This window comes from Diabrotica virgifera, chromosome 10, assembly GCF_917563875.1.
Source record: "Diabrotica virgifera virgifera chromosome 10, PGI_DIABVI_V3a".
Lineage (NCBI taxonomy): Eukaryota > Metazoa > Arthropoda > Insecta > Coleoptera > Chrysomelidae > Diabrotica > Diabrotica virgifera.
Window position 1 is genome coordinate 69,842,957 of NC_065452.1, and position 20,426 is coordinate 69,863,382.

A 20,426-nucleotide genomic window follows, 5' to 3' on the forward strand; every position below is an offset into this window, starting at 1 on the left:
ATTTGAATGTTAGCAGCATGAAATAGCTTAAGTTAAATTAGTGATGAATTCGACTGTTACTTGATGGAAGTTCATTTTATCTAACAATAAAACACTGAAAACTTTTGTTTTCAATACTTCTACAAAATTTATTACAAATTAATGTCGTTACAGCTGTTTCGGCAGATTGTTATTCTCAAGTGATGTGTTTTTACTATGCTTCTACACTTTATAGTCTTTAACTGTTTAAGTTGAGGGGGAGGAACTATTTGTCTCCAGCTGTTTACACATTTTCATAAAAACAGGACGACACTGTCAAATTGGATACTTGTACATTCTAATCAACACCTTGAGAAGGTGTTGAGGTCCTCAACACCTTGAGGACGGAGCAAATGCTCCGTCCTCGGCTTTAATATTTCTTAAAATAACGATTATATCTTAAAATAAATAACGATTATTTATTTTCAGATAAATCAATTTACGATAGTAGATACAAAGAGAAAAACAGATAAGTTTTCTCTCTTAATCCAAATTGCAATAAAATACCATCATCATTATCATTGGATCTACAACCTATGCTGGGTCTTGGTGTAGAATAAGTATCCATTCCTTCTTATCCTTCGCCTTGGTTTTTTAGCACTCTTTAAGTTGTGTTTCATCTGGTCCTTAAATCGTCGGTCTGGGTCTGCCTCTACTCACCCCATCTGGTCTTTGGTTATAAATGTATTTCGACTGCTCCATCTCGTTCATTATGTCTAACAGCTTGTCCACATGAGGGCGGTTTGCCAAAGTCGACGTCGCGGGTTACCTGAAAAACTTAACCGCCACGGTTGAAGTTGCCAAGGAACAAATGGAACCGTACACATGCAACCGCTCCGTCGTCAAACCGCAGCGGTTGTAAGTTAACTAGGGGAGGAATGGAACCGCCAGTCAACCGCTCTCATGTTTAAGATACAAACGTCGGCTAACCGCGGCGTCAACTGCTGGTCAATCGCCTGTTTATTACAGCAGTATTATTATCCAGATTTAGCCATACGGCGCACACTCCCTCTAAGGGGAAAATTGACTCATCCTAGATACCTACGGTATCAAAAGGATTGAGCTCTGGTGGGACTCTTTCCGTGTTATCGAGCCCTAGGTGACTTGGTATGCAGGTGTATCTCCCAAAAATTTTCGTACACATCTGGCCGTTGCGAGTAGTACTGCTTTCTGCATGGTCTTATAAAGATGTTCATTAAGACCCAGCTTTTTTATGCTTTCGAGGAGGGTCTTCGGAATGACTCCAGTAGTAGACATAATAATCCGTATCGTCTGGGTACTTTGCATTCTCCATTGTCTCCGTATTTGAATTTCCAGATCTCTGTACTTGGCGATCTTTTCAGTAAATTTAGTACGTAGATTATTGTTGTTAGGAATCGCCACATCAATGAGGGTTGTTTGTCTCGTTAATTTATTGACTAATACGAGATCTGGTCTATTATGCGCCACTGTTTGGTCTGTGAGCACAGTGCGGTCCCAGTATAGCTTGTCGTTGCCATCCTCAAGCATACTCTCAGGGACGTATTGATGATATGGGAGATGGTCGGTTTGGAGAAGTCCCAGCTTGATAGCTATCTCCTGATGAAGGATTTTTCCTACTGCGTCATGTCGTTCCTTGTACTCAGTTGCAGCAAATGCCTGGCAGCCCCCTGTAAGATGTTGGATGGTTTCTTGGGCTTGACATCCATATCGGCATCTGTCGTTTTGAACATGAGGGTCTTTGATTATATATTTCAGGTAATTTCTGGTTGGTATAACCTGATCCTGAATGGCCAGTAATGAACCCTCCGTTTCAGGGAACATCTTTCCTGATGTCAACCAGCAGTTCGACGCTATATTGTCGACATAATCTTGGCTAACTTCATTGGGATGTCGCCCGTGCAGAGGTTTACCCATCCAGGCGCGCACTTTTTCGTCCTTAGTAAGGTGGTTTATGCGCAGTTCTGCTTCCCTCAGTTTTATCGGTGTTGTGTCATCTACTGCGCAGATAGCGCGATGTAGAGTAGATGTTTTAGCCTGCATCTGAAAATAAGATCTTAGATTAGCAATTTGTTTGTCTAATTGCTCACCTATATCCATAAGTCCTCTTCCTCCTAAATACCGGGGTAATGTCGTTTGTTCTACTGCACTTTTTGGGTGGTGTTTTTGTGCCTTTGTGAGGTGTGTTCGTACTTTTCGCTGAAGATTTTCTATATCCGTTTTTGTCCACTTAACAATACCAAATGAATAGCTAAGCGCGGAACAAGCGTAGGTGTTTAGTGCCTTAAACAAATTTTTACTGTTAAGGTGTGAACGAAGCAGCTGTTTTACCCTTCTTATAAACTCAGTAGTTATCTCAGTTTTCATTTGCTTATGGTCAATTTTCCGCGCCTGCTTTACTCCAAGATATTTGTACATATCGTTGTCGCCCACGGCCTCGATGTTCTGGCCATTTTGCATATCGATTCTACCGGGCTGTACCTTTCCTCTGACTATATTCAAAACACGGCACTTGTCTAGACCGAACTGCATACTAATATCATTAGAAAATGTTTCTACAGTTTTTAGCATCTCTTCTAGGTGTTCTCGAGTGGAAGCCATTAATTTCAAATCATCCATATACAACAGATGATTGAGCTTCGCTACCACAGTATTATTGCTTTTAATGCTAAAACCTGAGTCAGTGGAGTTTAATAGTTGGGAAAGGGGGTTCAAAGCTAAACAGAACCACAATGGACTCAACGAGTCTCCTTGAAATAGGCCCCGGTTGATTGCGATATTTTCGGTTTCGATATTGTTTTCACCAGGTATTTGGAGGTGAATTTTAGTCTTCCAATCTCTCATTATATGCCTTAAAAAGGTCACTATGTTATCATCCACTTTGTATATTTTCAATATATCTATTAGCCATTCATGCGGTACTGAATCAAAGGCCTTTTTATAGTCAATAAAAGCAGTAAAAAGGTTCCTTTTTTTAGTGAATGCCTGGTTAGAAATGACTGAGTCGATGATAAGCTGTTCTTTGCAACCCATGGAGCCCTTAGCGCATCCTTTCTGTTGAGGCTCTATGATATTGTTTAGAGCACAGTGTTGGTAGATACGCCGGGTTACACAGGATGTGACCAATTTATACAAAGTTGGAAGACAAGTAATTGGGCGGTACTTGGATGGATCTTGGGTGTTATTTTGATCCTTGGGTATTAAATAAGTAGTTCCCTGAGTTAGAAATGATGGTAATTCCTGCGGATTAGAAATAACATGATTAATTAATGTTGATAAGCACTCATGAATACTCCAAAACTTTTTAAGCCAGAAGTTCTGAACTCCGTCTGGTCCAGGAGATTTCCAGTTATGAAGCTCTTTGATGACATTTGAGACTTCTTCAGTCGTGAATGGTTCGTAGTTAGCAGTGACGTAGTGGTTACAGTTGTGCGTCGTATCTTCCATCCAGCCAGCATTGTTGTTAAAAGCAGCTGGTGTGGAAAGTTGATTTCCCCAAAACTCATGAATTTCTTCTTGGCTTGGGTAAGACTTGTCGACACTTTCTACGGTGGAATTGAGTTTTCAGTAGAACGCCTTCTCAGAGTTCTCAAAAAGTGCATTGTCACATTTTCGGCTGTTACTAACTTTATACCTTCTTAATCGTCCTGAATAGACGGAGAGTTTTTGTTTTAATGTATCCAGACACTGTTGGGCTGTGTTATTTTCTGGATCGTATCTCGAGTGTCTTGCAGTGCTCCGCATTATTTCTTTAGCACTTTTAATGACTTTTCTACTTGTAACACCTCTTATATATTCTGTGACTTGACCAATATCCCTACGCAGTAATTCAATTTTTCCAAGAAGTCTTTTTTCCCAGGGTGCAATTCTGTTACCAGTCCTTCCGTTATTAGTACCCCGTCGTGTTCTGATCTTAACACCCATTACATTGGCAATTGCTGTAGCTGCACAGTAGATTAGCATATGCAGATATTCCAATGTGTGGGCTTCTACGACATAATTGGGTAGGACTTCAGTATTCACAATTTGTAACAGGGCACCTAGTTTCTTACAAGAGTTTATTCGTGGTAGCGGTGGTCTGCTAAGTGGATTTGTTCCATTAAACTCTTGTACGGCACGAGCCATTTCGTTCTCTAGACTATCGCGCAACTCGTTGTTTTCCTGCTGTGTATTGTCAGGTTGAGTTTCTGGTATGGGAATCTCAGGAATCTGCTCATCAAGGATTTCATTAGGGACTTGATCTAAAACTAGCTCTTGGTTATTAATCTCCCGTTCGACTTCGCTTTTGATCGTATTGCGTCTAGTCTCTGGGATAAGGTTGTTTCTTACGATTACCCGGTATTGATCTGATACTCTTTGCTCCGATACTTGAATATCTGGGTACTCCCTGCAAAATTCGGCATACAGCTGTTGTCTGTAGCCGATCGTTTCTTGACCGAGGTTTGTCACCTTATAATAGAAGCGCAAAATGCTATCGTTAATGGACACAGTCCATTTCATGCGCTGCCTCGGTCGTCCCGCTTGAGTGAGCGCCGGCTGATGTTCCGGCGCAGCACCTTCAGCGAGTGGAGCTCTTGCTGTTGTTTGGCTCGCTTGTGGTTGTTGTTCTTGTTGTTATTATTATTCCAGATTTAGCCATACGGCTCACACTCCCTCTAAGGGGAAAATTGACTCATCCCAGATACCTACGGTATCAAAAGGATTGAGCTCTGGTGGGACTCTTTCCGTGTTTTCGAGCCCTAGGTGACTTGGTATGCTGGAGTTTCTCCCAGAAATTTTCGTACGCATCTGGTCGTCGCAAGTAGTACAGCTTTCTGCATGGTCTTATAAAGGTGCTCATTTAGACCCAGCTTTTTTATGCTTTCGAAGAGGGTCTTCGGAATGACTCCAGTAGTAGAGATAATAATTGGTATCGTCTGGGTACTTTGCATTCTCCATTGCCTTCGTATTTGAATTTCCAGATCTCTGTACTTGGCGATCTTTTCAGTAAATTTACTACGTAGATTATTGTTGTTAGGTATCGCCACATCAATTAGTGTTGTCTGTCTTGTTAATTTATTAACTAGTACGAGATCTGGTCTATTATGTGCCACTGTTTGGTCTGTGAGAACAGTGCGGTCCCAGTATAGCTTGTAGTTGCCATCCTCAAGCATACTCTCAGGGACGTATTGATAATACGGGAGATGATCCGTTTGGAGAAGTCCCAGCTTGATAGCTATCTCTTGATGAAGGATTTTTCCCACTGCGTCATGCCGTTCCTTGTATTCAGTTGCAGCAAATGCCTGGCAGCCCCCTGTAAGATGTTGGATGGTTTCTTGGGCTTGACATCCATATCGGCATCTGTCGTTTTGAACCTGAGGGTCTTTGATGATATATTTCAGGTAATTTCTGGTTGGTATAACCTGATCCTGAATAGCCAGTAATGAACCCTCCGTTTCAGGGAACATCTTTCCTGATGTCAACCAATAGTTCGACGCTGTATTGTCGACATAGTCTTGGCTGACCTCATTGGGATGTCGCCCGTGCAGAGGTTTACCCATCCAGGTGCGCAGTTTTTCGTCTTTAGTGAGGTGGTTTATGCGCATTTCTGGTTCCCTCAGTTTGATCGGTGTTGTGTCATCTACTGCGCAAATAGCTTGATGTAGAGTAGATGTCTCAGCTTGCATCTGAAAATAAGTTCTTAAATTGGCAATTTGTTTATCTAATTGCTCACCTATATCCATAAGTCCTCTTCCTCCCAGATTCCGTGGTAATGTTGTTCTTTCTACTGCACTTTTAGGATGGTGTTTTTGTGCCTTTGTGAGGTGTGTTCGTACTTTTCGCTGAAGATTTTCTATATCTGTTTTTGTCCACTTAACAATACCAAATGAATAGCTAAGTGCGGAACAAGCGTAGGTGTTTAGTGCCTTAAACAAATTTTTACTGTTAAGCTGTGAACGAAGCAGCTGTTTTATCCTTTGTATAAACTCAGTAGTTATTTCAGTTTTCATTTGCTTATGGTCAATTTTCCGCGCCTGCTTTACTCCAAGATATTTGTATATATCGTTTTCACCCATGGCTTCGATGTTCTGGCCATTTTGCATATCGAATCCACCGGGCTGTACCTTTCCTCTGACTATATTCAAAACACGGCACTTGTCTAGGCCGAACTGCATATTAATATCATTAGAGAATGTTTCTACTGTTTTTAGCATCTGCTCTAGATTGTCTCGAGTAGAAGCCATTAATTTCAAATTATCCATATACAACAGATGATTAAGCTTCGCTAGTACAGTATTGTTGTTTTTAATGCTAAAACCTGAGTCAGTGGAGTTTAATAGCTGTGATAGAGGGTTCATAGCCAAACAGAACCACAATGGACTCGGCGAGTCTCCCTGAAACAGGCCCCGGTTGATTGCGATATTTTCCGTTTCGATATTGTTTTCACCAGGTATGTGGAGGTGAATTTTAGTCTTCCAACTTGTCATTATATGCCTTAAAGAAGTCACTATGTTATCATCGACTTTGTATATTCTTAATATATCTATAAGCCATTCATGCGGCACTGAATCAAAGGCCTTTTTGTAGTCAATAAAGGCAGTAAAGAGGTTCCTTTTTTTGGTGAATGCCTGGTTAGAAATGACTGAGTCGATGATAAGTTGTTCTTTACAACCCATAGAACCCTTAGCGCATCCTTTCTGTTGAGGCTCTATGATATTGTTTAGAGCACAGTGTTGGTAGATACGCCGGGTTATACAGGATGTGACCAATTTATACAAAGTTGGAAGACAAGTAATTGGGCGGTACTTGGCTGGATCTTGGGTGTTATTTTGATCCTTCGGTATTAAATAAGTGGTTCCCTGAGTTAGAAATGATGGTATTTCCTGCGGGTTAGAAATAACATGATTAATTAATGTTGATAAGCAATCATGAATGCTCCAAAACTTCTTAAGCCAGAAGTTCTGGACTCCGTCTGGTCCAGGAGATTTCCAGTTATGAAGCTCTTTGATGATATTTGAGACCTCTTCAGTAGTGAATGGTTCGTAGTTAGCTGTGACGTAGTGGTGACAGTTGTGCGTCGTATCTTCTATCCAGCCAGCATTGTTGTTAAGAGCAGCTGGTGTGGAAAGTTGATTTCCCCAAAACTCATGAATCTCTTCCTGGCTTGGGTAAGACTTGTCTACAGTTTCTACGGTGGAATTCAGTTTTCGGTAGAACGCCTTCTCAGAGTTCTCAAAAAGTGCATTGTCACATTTTCGGTTGTTACTAACTTTATACCTTCTTAATCGTCCTGAATAGACGGAGAGTTTTTGTTTTAATGTATCCAGACACTGTTGGGCTGTGTTATTTTCTGGATCGTATCTCGAGTGTCTTGCAGTGCTCCGCATTATTTCTTCAGCTCTCTTAATGACTTTTCTACTTGTTACACCTCTTACATATTCTGTGACTTGACCAATATCCCTACGCAGTAATTCAATTTTTCCGAGAAGTCTTTTTTCCCAGGGTGCAATTCTGTTACCAGTCCTTCCGTTATTAGTACTCCGTCGTGTTCTGATCTTAACGCCCATTACATTAGCAATTGCTGTTGCTGCACAGTAGATTAGCATATGCAGATATTCCAATGTGTGGGCTTCTACGACATAATTGGGTAGGACTTCAGTGTTCACAATTTGTAACAGCTCACCTAGTTTCTTACAAGAGTTTATTCGTGGTAGCGGTGGTCTGCTAAGTGGATTTGTTCCATTAAACTCTTGTACGGCACGAGCCATTTCGTTTGCTAGACTATCGCGCAACTCGTTGTTTTATTATTGTTGTGTTATTATTATTATTATTATTATTAAATAGCCTGTTTATTTTGATGGACCTATTAATACTAGGCTCATCGCAAAGGCGGTAAAGCTCGAAATTATACCGTCTACGCCATAATCCGTTTTCGTACACGCCTTTATACATATGTCCGAGGATTTTACGTTCAAAACAACCTAAACATGATTCGTCACTTTTTGTCATCGTCTACATTTCTGACGCGTAAGTGAAGACCGGCTTGATTAGAGTTCTGTATTTCGTTATTATTGTGATATACAGGGTTATTAATTAAGAATGTCCAATGTCTGAGTTGTAGATTCTAGACCTCAAAATATTGAGATTGAACCCAAATCCCTCAAATAAAATGTGGCTGCTTACTGAGTTACAGGGTGTTTTATTTAAAAATTGAAAAACTATTTGTACCCAGTACTTTAAAACTATTTGACGTATCTTAGGGTACTGTACACCCTACTAAATTATGTTAAATAAACGTTTATGGCCACTACAAGAGGCGTACAACAGGGGAAAGTGAATGGTTCACCCTTCCCAAATTCTACGTCACTGACGAAATTGCTATTTTAGTGTAATTTTTAGATTCTGCAATACTTTCTATGCAAATTATACAGTGCGCTGGAATAAGTGTTACCCCCCTTATTAACTTATTTATTTTTAGCACATAAGCAAAACGCTCGGACAGGTCGATTTTTAAAATAATCAAAGTATATTATAGCATCAATTTTTCGAACTTTATGCAATCCCTCTTCAGGTGACAGACAACTTTGATTTTTATAAATGGGAAAGTACATCATGTGACATCTCATTTAAAAGCTTATGAAATACTGATTACAAAAATGTGTAATACTTTATTATTTTTTGACAGAGTAGGCGCAAAATTTGGGTCGAATTATTTTTAAATGCATTCATTTTTTTCGAATCCTGAGTAAACTAATAAATATTTTGCAGTATTCTCGATGGTCGAAAGTCCCTGAGAACTCCTATAATGTTTATTTTAATAATTCGCAGGGGTGAAAAAATGAGAAAATTTAGTCTGATTTTTAATTTCAAATATATCATTCAAAAGAAACTTTTTGTTTATTCCGAGGGACTGTCAGCCCTCGGTAATATTGTAATCTTTCATTCTGCGTTTAAATTTTTCAAAAATATTTTTTAGTTTTCTCAGAATTCGAAAAAAATAAATGCGTTTAAAAAGAATTCGACCGAAATATTGCACCTACGCTCTCAAAAAGGATTAAAGTATTATGCATGTTTGTAATCAGTATATCAAAAGCTTTTAAATGAGGTCACATGATGTACTTTCCCATTTAAAAAAATTAAAGTGATGCTATAATATACTATGATTATTTTAAAAATCGACCTGTACGAGTGTTTTGCTTATGTGCTAATAAGTACCAAATAAGTTAATAAGGGGGAGTAACACTTATTCCAGCGCACCGTATATGAAGGTTACAGGGAAGAAATGAGGAATGTCACTTTTGTTGAATTTTTCAGCAGAGCATTTTCAAAGTTATAAGACTAATATTATTGATATGTTTTGATGGTTTTTTTTTCAAAATCATACGTTTGGAAAATCTACTCTGTTGGAACACACGAAAACAATGTGTTTTCACTTACTTCTGCGTGATTCACAACTGACTTTACCCCTAATTAACCGGTAACACCGTGACATTCCCCCTTCTTCTCTTGTATAGGTATTTTATTATTAGTGTTATCTCATGACAACCCATTTTTAACCAGTGTTATTTACGTATAGTAGAGTACAGAAAATATAACCTATCTAATGAATGATTAAAACATCAGTTTGAACGAATAAACATATTATGTTCATTCGTAACGATAAAATCATTGGTTTTCGAGATATTTGAAGTTAAAAATAAAGCGACACAATACATTAATGAAAATAACTGTGCCGTTTCATTTGTAACTTCAAGTATCTCGAAAACTAATGATTTTATCATTAATAATGAAGAGTATATCATTTACATAGAAAGTATTTGAGAATCGAAAGATTGCATTAAAATAGTAATTCCGCCAGTGGCGTAGAATTTGGGAACGGTCAAACAATCACTATTACCTGTCGTACGCCTCTGGTATTAGCCAGAAATGTTTATATATCATAATTTAGTAGGATGTACAGTACCTAGTCTTTTTTCCAAGTATGATAAGCATACATCAAATAGTTTTAAAGTACTGGGCACAAATAGTACCCAGTTTATTTAAATTTTTAAATAGAACACCCTGTAATTTAGTAAGGAGCCACATTTTATTTAAGTGATCTGGTTTAAATCTTAATATTTTGAGGTCTAGAATCTACAACTCAGAGATTGGACATTCTTAGTGAATCACGCTGTATATGTCTATATTTTCAGAGTACCTTTCTCAAATGATGTGTTTTTACTATGCGTCTACACTTTATAGTCTTTAACTGAATAAGTCGAGGAGGGGCTGTTTGTCTAGTTGGTCATTAAGAATTATATCTGTATTTTTTAATTTATTAATTTTCATAGATTCTAATAAGGATAGCTTAAGGCCTTTATTTTGAATGGATAATAAAGGCTATCTTGTAATAATATAAAGCTATCCTTATTAGAATCAATGGAAATTAATAAATTAAAAAATACAGATAAAATTCTAAATGATCAACAAAAACTAGACAAACAACTCCCCCCTCCTCAACTTATTCAGTTAAAGACTATAAAGTGTAGACAAAAACACATCACTTGAGTAAGGCACTCTGACGAAAAAGCTGCAGTGACATTAATTTGTAATAAAGGACACCGCACACATCTTATGGAACATGTAACTCAAATGAAATAAAATTTACATAAATCGATTGGTCTCGAAATTACATTGTTTCATATCATTGCGCCAACTCTGAATTTTGAATAATATCGGCGTAAATTGATATAAATAAATCTAAAATCAAATGGGAATGTACGTGAGTCAAAGAGAGAAAAAGATTTTGTGAATCGCCAGTTTATAAATCTTTCATAGGGTATTAAGGCAGATATTTGCTCGAATCGGCTTAGATCAGTCTGGGGCAATCTCTTTTCAGTAGCCACTAAACTAATAGTATTTATGAATGACATCATCATCATTCTCTTTGCCTTATCCCTACGCGGGGTCGGCTTCCCTAATTGCATTTCTCCACACAATTCTATCTTGGGTCATATCAATATTAATCCCTTTTACCAACATGTCCTGCCTAATCGTCTCCCTCTACGTCTTCTTTGGTCTTCCTCTCCTACTCCTTCCAGGAATCTGCACTTCAGCTACTCTTCGTATTGGATGATTAACGTCTCGACGTTGAACATGACCAAACCATCTCAACCTATGCTCTCTCATTTTGGCATAAATTGGTGCCACACCTAGACTTCCCCTAATATACTCATTTTTAATTTTATCCTTTCTTGTCACTCCACTCATCCATCTAAGCATTCTCATCTCCGCCACATGCATTCGTTGTTCCTCTTTCTTTTTCACTGCCCAACATTCAGTTCCGTACATCATAGCCGGTCTTATGGCTGTTTTATCTCCATCTCCATCTATTTCTCCATGACTCTGTAATACCGATACCAGGTACTTAAAACTATTGCTTTTTACAATCAGTTCACCATCCAAAGATACCATTTTATTTATAGTAACTCCATCTTTAAATGAACATTCCAAATATTCTGTCTTTGTCCTACTAAGTTTTAAACCTTTTTCCTCCAGAGCTCGTGTCCACTGTTCCAGTTTTTGTTCTAAGTCTCTTTCACTATTTCCTACTAACACGACATCATCAGCATACATTAAGCACCATGGAATGTTACCCTGTAGTTTCGCTGTTATCTGGTCCAAAACTAATGAGAATAAATACGGACTAAGCACCGAGCCTTGGTGCAATCCTACTTTCACATGAAATTTATCAGTCTCTCCCACACCTGTCCTAACACTAGTCGTTACTCCCTCATACATATCCCTCACAATCTTTACATATGCACCAGGGACCCGTTTCTTATTGAGTGCCCACCACAGAATCTCTCGAGGAACTCTATCATATGCTTTCTCAAGATCAATGAATACCGTATGAGCGTTTGTTTCTTTACTCCTGTATTTTTCCATCAACTGCCTTATAATGAAAATTGCGTCTGTTGTTGATCTGCCCTGCATAAAGCCAAATTGATTCTCGGATATGTCGGTCTCTTCACGTATCCGTCTATCAATTACTCTCTCCCATATTTTCATGGTGTGGCTAAGCAGTTTTATAGCCCTGTAGTTTGTACACTGCTGTATATCTCCCTTGTTTTTGTAGACAGGTACTAGTATACTGCTTCTCCATTCGTCTGGCATTTGTCCAACTTCCATAATTATATTAAATAAACCTGCTAGCCACCTTGTTCCTGTTTCTCCCAATGCTTTCCATACTTCCCTAGGAATATTATCTGGTCCTATCGCTTTTGCTTTCTTTATTTTTTGAAGCACTTGAGCCACTTCCTCGTTTGTTATTTTGGTGACAATTGCTGCTACTGTCTCCGTTGACTCCACAGGCTGTCTGTCAAATTCTTCATTTAATAAGCTGTCAAAGTACTTTCTCCATCTCTTTTTGACATCTTTTTCGTAAACTAGTAAAATCTTTTGCTCTCTTTGCTCTTTGTTTGGCTATTTTATATATCTTTGTTTCGCCTTCCCTGGTATCAAGTTGATCCTATAGGTTTGAATACGCTTCTGCTTTAGCTTTTACTACTGCTACTTTCGCTTCCTTTTTCGCGACCATGTAGTTTTGAAGATCTGTGTTGGATCTGGTTTCTTGCCACTTTTTATATAATTTTCCCTTCTCTTTTATTTTTCCTTGAACTTCGTTTGACCACCACCAAGTCTCTTTATCCTCAAACTTTTTTCCTGACGTTTTCCAAAGTATTTCAATAGCAATCTCTCTAATACTACTGGCCATTTTTCTCCAAATTGTAGTAGGGCTTCCTTTCATGCTCCAACATATTTTCTCTACTATTCTTTCCATGAATAGGCCTTCTTTCTCATCTTTTAGCATCCACCACTTGATTTTTTGTGGTCCTCTCCGATATTTTGGATTAGTTTCACTTTTTTCTTCGATGTCCAGAACAAGCAGCTTATGTTGTTGGCTTACTGTCTCACTAACTATTACCTTGCAGTCCTTGCATTCACGTATGTCTTCTTTCCTTATCATGAAATAGTCTATTTGGGATTGATGTTGTCCACTTTTGTACGTAATAAGATGAGTTTCTCTCTTTTTAAAGAATGTGTTAATAATCGCCATATCTAGTGCTGTTGCTAATTCAAGCATATCATCTCCAGCTTCATTTGTAGTTCCAAAGCCTAATCCCCCATGTATTGCTTCGTATCCTGCCTTGGCTTGGCCCACATGTGCATTGAAATCACCTCCTATTATAACTTTCTCCTTTGACGGAATATCACTCAGGACGTCTCCTAATTGGTCATAGAAAGCTCTTCTTTCATTCTCACCCAGACCTGTTTGAGGAGCATACACACACAACATTCAATACCTCTTTATCAATTACAAATTTCACTGAAATCATTCTATCACTCGTTTTTACAACTTCCACTAGGTTATCTTTCATTTCACTATCAGCAATTATACCAACTCCATTTCTAATGTTACTACTCCCTGCATACCACAATTTGTATCCTTCACCTAGTTCTTTTGCCCTTTGTCCTTTCCACCTAGTTTCTTGAATACAAGCAATTTGAACTCTCCTTCGTTTGAGCGCATCCACTAACTCCAGACTCTTACCTGTAAGACTACCAAGATTCCACGATCCTATCCTGATTTTTCTAACCTGCAATGGTGTTCCCCCTGAGATAGTCCTCACCCGGAAATCCGAACGGAGGCTCATTTTACTTCCGACACATTTTACCTCAGGAGATGCCATCATTTCAGTATAAGTTTTTTATATCATTGGAGGTCTTTTCATTATTATGGCCTGAAAAGATTTCGTTTGGATATTTGATGCCTGAATCTGCCCTGCACGTTTAGCCAATACACCACCAATGCAGCCAAAGTGCAGTATTACCCCACACCCGCCTGCATTTTTCTGTATAGGCCAGGATCCCTACTGTAAAGACTGCCCTATAAGCCAATGTATTGTTACCCGTATCTCGCCGCTAGGAGGCACATACTTTATTCGGGACACTATTTATGTATGAATGACAGTTTTATGGAATTAAAAAATATGATTTATATACACTTTAATTACAATTTACGCCGTTATTAATTAAAATTCAGAGTTGGCGCTAGATATGAAATGATTGTAATTTTGAAACCAATATATCCATGTACTTTATTCGGGACACTATTTATGAATGACAGTTTCATGGAATTAAAAAATATGATTTATATACACTTTAATTACAATTTAAGCCGTTATTAATTAAAATTCAGAGTTGGCGCTAGATATGAAATGATTGTAATTTTGAAACCGATATATTCATGTAAATTTTATTTAATTTGAGTGACCTAATATTTTCCATAAGATGTGTGCAGTGTCCTTTTGTGGAAGTATTGAAAACAATCATTTTCGGAGTGCATATAGATTTTCACTTCGGAAAAAATCAAACAAGATAGAACTTTTTGTAATTTCATTAAGAAATGTTTAATAAACAACATATCAAAAAGTTCTACTCGAGAAGTAGGTGCTTCCTTTTTTTATTAAACAAATGAACTACAAAATTAGATGTTTTTTTTAAATAACTCCGAAAATATAAATTGTAGAAAAAAACTGACTTGACCATTTTAAAAAATTGAGAAAACTTTACAAAAAAACCTTATATAAAGAATTTTTTAAAATTAAATCTGTATCTTCTATAATTTTTTATTTATAACGCTAAAGTCGGGAGGTAAGGGATCGGACTTAACAACAATACATCAATCGATCCAAAAGTCAACCTCACCTGCACGATTGGTAGTCTATAATTACCTGGTGCCTCGTGCTACATAACAGACGAGGCTCTGGCGACCGAGTATGAGCGGAATAACCATACAACAGTTACAGGGAGTCAAGGAAATGTGATCCCTACAACTCACCAACCCGCCTGGCCAGCGTGGTGTTTTATGGCTATTTTCCCCAAACTAACAATGTCGAACTTACAACAAAGCGAAAATGGACCCCAGGTGGGTAGGAGAAATCCGGAGTCCCACATCGGGAAACCGATCTGCCTCATGGATTCTGGGGGAGGCAAAAGCTCGACAAGAACGAATCAGAGAAAACGGAAAAAGAAGGAATGGAACGGAGACAGAATACACATAGCGACATATAATATCAGATCCATGGCTCAAGATGAAAAGCTGTACGAACTCGAAGAGGAATTAACTAAAATCAAATGGGACATTGTAGGATTGTCAGAGGTCAAAAGAAGAGGAGAAATGTGTATAGAACTAGAATCAGGAAATCGCCTCTATTACAAAGGAAAGGAGGACGAAACATATGGAGGAATAGGATTTTTGATCAAAGAGAAAATTAAACAAAACGTAATCGAGTATAAGAGCATATCAGATAGAGTAGGATATATCATACTAGAAATTAACAGGAAGACAAGAATGAAACTAATACAAGTATATGCTCCAACAACAACACATGATGAGGAAGAAATTGATAACTTTTATGATGACATCACCACAGCAATGGAAGACAAAAATATAAAAACAACAATCGTTATGGCAGATTTTAACGCAAAAATCGGAAAGAAAATGGAAGATTCAGAAAACAAAATAGGAAACTACGGACTTGGATCAAGGAATATTAGGGGTGAAAGACTACTAGAATATTTGGAACAACAAAACCTACATGCAATAAATACATACTTTAATAAGAAGCCAAACCGAAAATGGACATGGGTCTCCCCAAATGGGGTGACAAAAAATGAAATAGACTACTTCCTCTGCCAAAATAAACAAATCTTCGAAGACGTAACTGCACTGAATAAATTCTCAACTGGCAGCGACCACCGCATACTACGAGCCAAAATAGAAATAAGCAAACTAGAGACGCAGAAATCTAGAAGAAAACCAACGGCTATTGACCATAGCAGAATAAGACAAAACGCAGAAGAATATAGACAGACTTTAAGGGAAAACTATAAACAACAAGTAGCAAAGGAAGAGTCAGAAATTAATAAGATTAATGAAGAAATGAAAGAAAAACTCTTGGAAGCGGGAATGAAAACTGCCAAAAAACTAACAACAAAAGAAAATAGATTAAGTAGCGGGACAGTTAAATTAATGGAAAGTAGACGAAAACTAATAAGCGAAAACAAAAGAAACAGTAGAATACGTGGAACTGAACAAACTTATTAGGAGAAAAACCAGAGAGGATCTAAGAAAACACACTGAAAATGAAATCGAGAAAGTAATTGAGAGAAATAAAGGCCTAAAATGCTTACGACCAAATTTAGGGAAACCACTACTCATTTCAATAAAGGATGAAACAGGACGGGAAGAGAGGAGAAAAGATAAGATATCAGAAGAAGTAGAAAGGTTTTATAAATATACACCTCAAAGAAAGACGCAAACTTCAACACTCAGGAATATATCAAGAAAACAATCACGAATGTAAACTCAGAAACATTACCAAAAATAGAAAATTATGAAATAGAAGCAGCACTATCACAATTAAAGAACAACAAAGCACCAGGACCAGATGGAATCCTTGCTGAAATGTTGAAAGAAGGGAAAGAAGAAATCTTACAAACATTAAGAAATCTGTTTAATCAGTGTCTACATAAAGGAGAAATACCCGACGAATGGAACGAAAGTCTTACAATCCTGCTATTTAAGAAAGGCGACAGAAAGGACATAAAAAATTACAGACCCATCTCACTGCTGTCGCAAACGTATAAACTATTCATTGAGGATTATCAACAACAGGCTAACACACAAATTGGACTCGTATCAACCAGTAGAGCAGGCAGGATTCCGAAAAGGATATAGCACCACTGACCATCTTCTAACAATTAGGACACTAATAGAAAAAGCCAACGAATACCATATAGATTTGCACTTAGCGTTCGTTGACTACGAAAAAGCATTTGACAGCGTGGAAATGTGGGCAATAGAAAAAGCTATAAACAACTGTAGAATAGGTTCCAGATACAGAATGCTAATACATAATATATATATATATATATATATATATATATATATATATATATATATATATATATATATATATATAAGAAAGCAACAGTGACAGTACAGTTGGAAGAAACCACAAAACCCATACCAATTAACAGAGGAGTACGACAGGGAGATGTTATTTCTCCTAAACTATTTACATTAGCACTGGAAGATGTTTTCAAAACATTGGAATGGACAAACATGGGAATAAACATAAATGGAAAGAAACTAAACCACCTAAGATATGCAGACGATGTAGTAGTCATAGCATCAAGTTTTGAAGAACTACAAACCATGCTAACCGAACTAGCAAATGAATCCGAACAAATAGGTCTAAAAATGAATTTTGCCAAAACAAAAACAATGACAAACACACAAGACAATAGAAACGTAATACTAAACGACACCACAATAGAAGCGGTTAATGATTATATATATTTGGGACAGATGATAAAAATAAATAAGGAAAACCAAACAGCGGAGGTAAAAAGAATGGTCAGATTGGCCTGGGCAGGATTTGGAAAATTAAAATGGGTCATAAAAAATAAAAAAATACAACAATACTTAAAAACAAGAGTGTTTGACCAGTGCATACTCCCAGTTCTCACATACGCATGCCAAACATGGACCTTGACAAAGGCAAACATGGATAAAATAATGAAGACACAAAGAGCCATGGAGAGAGCAATGTTAGGAGTAAAATTGACAGACAAAAAGCAAAACAACTGGGTCAGAAATAGAACAAAAGTCAAAGACGCAGGCCAACATATAGCCAGGCTAAAATGGAGCTTCGCAGGTCATAACGCTAGACAAACGGACAATAGGTGGAATAGCACGATACAACAATGGAGACCATGGACAGGAAAGAGAGCAAGAGGACGACCCCAGGTGAGATGGGGAGACGACATTAAAAAGATAGGAGGAACGCACTGGAAACAGAAAGCACTAAACAGAAGCGAATGGAGGAAACTGGGGGAAGCCTATGTGGAACTGGGGAATGTTCAAAATTGGACGAATTAAAGGGCAAAAGAAGAAGAAGAAGAACGCTAAAGTCACCCTTCTCACAAACATTGGCGCACTGTAAACTAACGTACGGCGAAGTGCACGGTTGAGTTATTTTAATGTAATTCTTTAACTAATGGATCAAATGAAATTTTACAAAGTGAACATGAAAGAAGAATAATTAAGCTATCTTATGGTTATAATATAAAGAAATAAAATGTATGGGTATAAGTACGGTGTGGGCGGAAATTGAGCTTTACATGAATTTTGTTTAAAAATGATTTAAAAATGTGTAACTAATACAGTTTTTCTTATAAAACTCTCAATTTTGCACAACTTACCTTTCAAGCATCTTGCTAAATGATGTTTCGTTCAAAAAAAAAATCTCAAAAATTTAATTCAGATGATAAAATGTCTCAAAAAACGTAATTTTTGAAATCTTCGTAGTTTTATAGAATTACCACCAATTTAAGACGGCATTACTCAAGTGTGAACAGATCTATTACAGTTTTATAAGTGCTTTTTTAAAGCTTAGGATGTAATCTTTAAAATGCACTAAATTATTTTACTTTAGAAATGAAATAAACTATTTATTTTTAAGAAAATTAAGAAAGATAACAAAAATGTAATACAAAAACCGAAAATTACCAGCTAAAAAAATGTTTATACAAAGTGATCAAAACTTTTTTCTGTAAAACTTACCTAAAATACATTGGTGACCACTAAGAAATACACGAGCAATATTTGCTTCAATACGACAATCAATGAGGCGAAGAGTTCAATCTTGTGTCACGTCTAAAGCAGATCATTTGAACATTTGTTGTAGCTTTTCTCTTTTTCTCTTGTTGTTCTGGTTTAATGTTATCGAATTAAGATAGTTCTTGATAATGTATAACAGAAATGAAAAATATGCGTGAAGAGTTGCAAAAACATTGAAACAATTACGTGTATGTGCGCCAATGATAAATATAAAATTCTTAACAGTATGTCAAAAAATATGTGCAACTCCTCTTACAACTACCTCTTACAACCCACTAAATTTCATTTGCATATCTCAAGCGGTTTCAGAGTAATAAATAAATAGTCACTTTTTGACAAGAAAAACCCAAGCATTTGTGGACATACATAGCAAAGCGTCATTATTTTTTCATGCAGAATCGTCCCCTGAAGTTTTTCGTACTTATTTACTAAGGCTCGATGCACACTTGCGTGTTTTCAAGTTGCGTGCACGCTGCTTGTTTTCAAGCCAAGTTTCCCGTCAATACACATTTGAGCGGTTTCTCTGCGTTAATACATGCCACAAATAAACAGATCCGTATCTACGTTGAAATCCATCGCGCGGTCAACGTGTACTCACTGATTGCTCAGCATAGACTGCCAAACTGCTGACTTGTTTTCAAGCTCCGTACACGTGACGGCGTAGCAGAAACAGGAATGCTCCTTACGGCTTAAAAAGACGCAAATGTACATCGAGCCTAACACTCTCCATGTACATACATTGAGCTAAACAACGATTAATAAAACATAAAAATCATTTTAGGTTTATTTATTATAACTTTTTCTCAAGTTAACACAACATGGAAAAAATGTCGAATCAGTAATTAAAGTATAATTTTAAATTATAAGCACATCGTAGACACATTATGGCGAGTATTTCTAATAATTTTATATCTATTTGTTTATAGAATCACGCTTGGATCAGGAAAACTGAATCGGAGGATGTCGATATCGCAGGATGGGTCTGCAAAACAATGGAAATTCACCCTCCAAATAAATAGCTACAATTATGTTTAAATATTTTTCTTACATTAAAAAAACTCTAATTAATGATTTAGTTAAATGTTATATGAAGTAAATAGATGGTAATACGTAATATCAGAACATATTCCAGTGATAAACGTACCTAATATCTAAAAGTTGTATATTTATTTTTTAAATTTCACTTAGTTTACATGAAATAAAATATAAATTGAATATTGAAAAATATTTGTTTGTTTTATTATAACATATAGACAGACATCAAAATAAAGAATCAGCAATTAGAAATCATAAATAAAATGGAAGAAGGTAGCAAAAGTAACTAGAACTACAGAACCCAGAAGGCGATAAGAACACAAAAAAAAAACATGAAATATAAAAATGAATAACAGAAACAAAAGAAATAGTTAAAATATGGAAACAACACTTTGAGGAAATAACAGATATAAACCAAGACGACATTAATGAAGAACAAACGTTTGAAACGCTATAGATCTTCTACTTTTCCTAAGTGGTTTTCTCATGATCTTAGATGTTTGACTAGAGAAAAGAAGTATGCCCACTCTCTGTACATGAAGAATCGGTCTGTTGTTAATTATTCCAATTTCTCTCGCCTCCGTTCAGAATGTAAACGGTTGTCTGATGCATGCTTTTCCCTGTATATTAGAGGTTTAGATGCTGAATTGCAGAATAACCCTTATTCTTTTTGGAAATATAT

General features: G+C 36.9%; 1 protein-coding gene across 2 annotated transcripts in view; it reads left to right on the forward strand.

Moving 5' to 3' along the window:
• LOC114343473 (dual specificity mitogen-activated protein kinase kinase dSOR1) overlaps positions 1–19,936 on the forward strand; it is a 122,875-nt gene extending 102,939 nt beyond the window's left edge. For both annotated transcript variants that reach the window (XM_050663478.1, XM_028294309.2), the window contains exon 5: positions 19,636–19,936. In XM_050663478.1, coding sequence (XP_050519435.1) covers positions 19,636–19,728 — 93 coding nt within the window. In that variant the 3' untranslated portion in view covers positions 19,729–19,936. The remainder of the gene's footprint in view (positions 1–19,635) is intronic.
• The last annotated feature ends 490 nt before the right edge of the window (positions 19,937–20,426 follow it).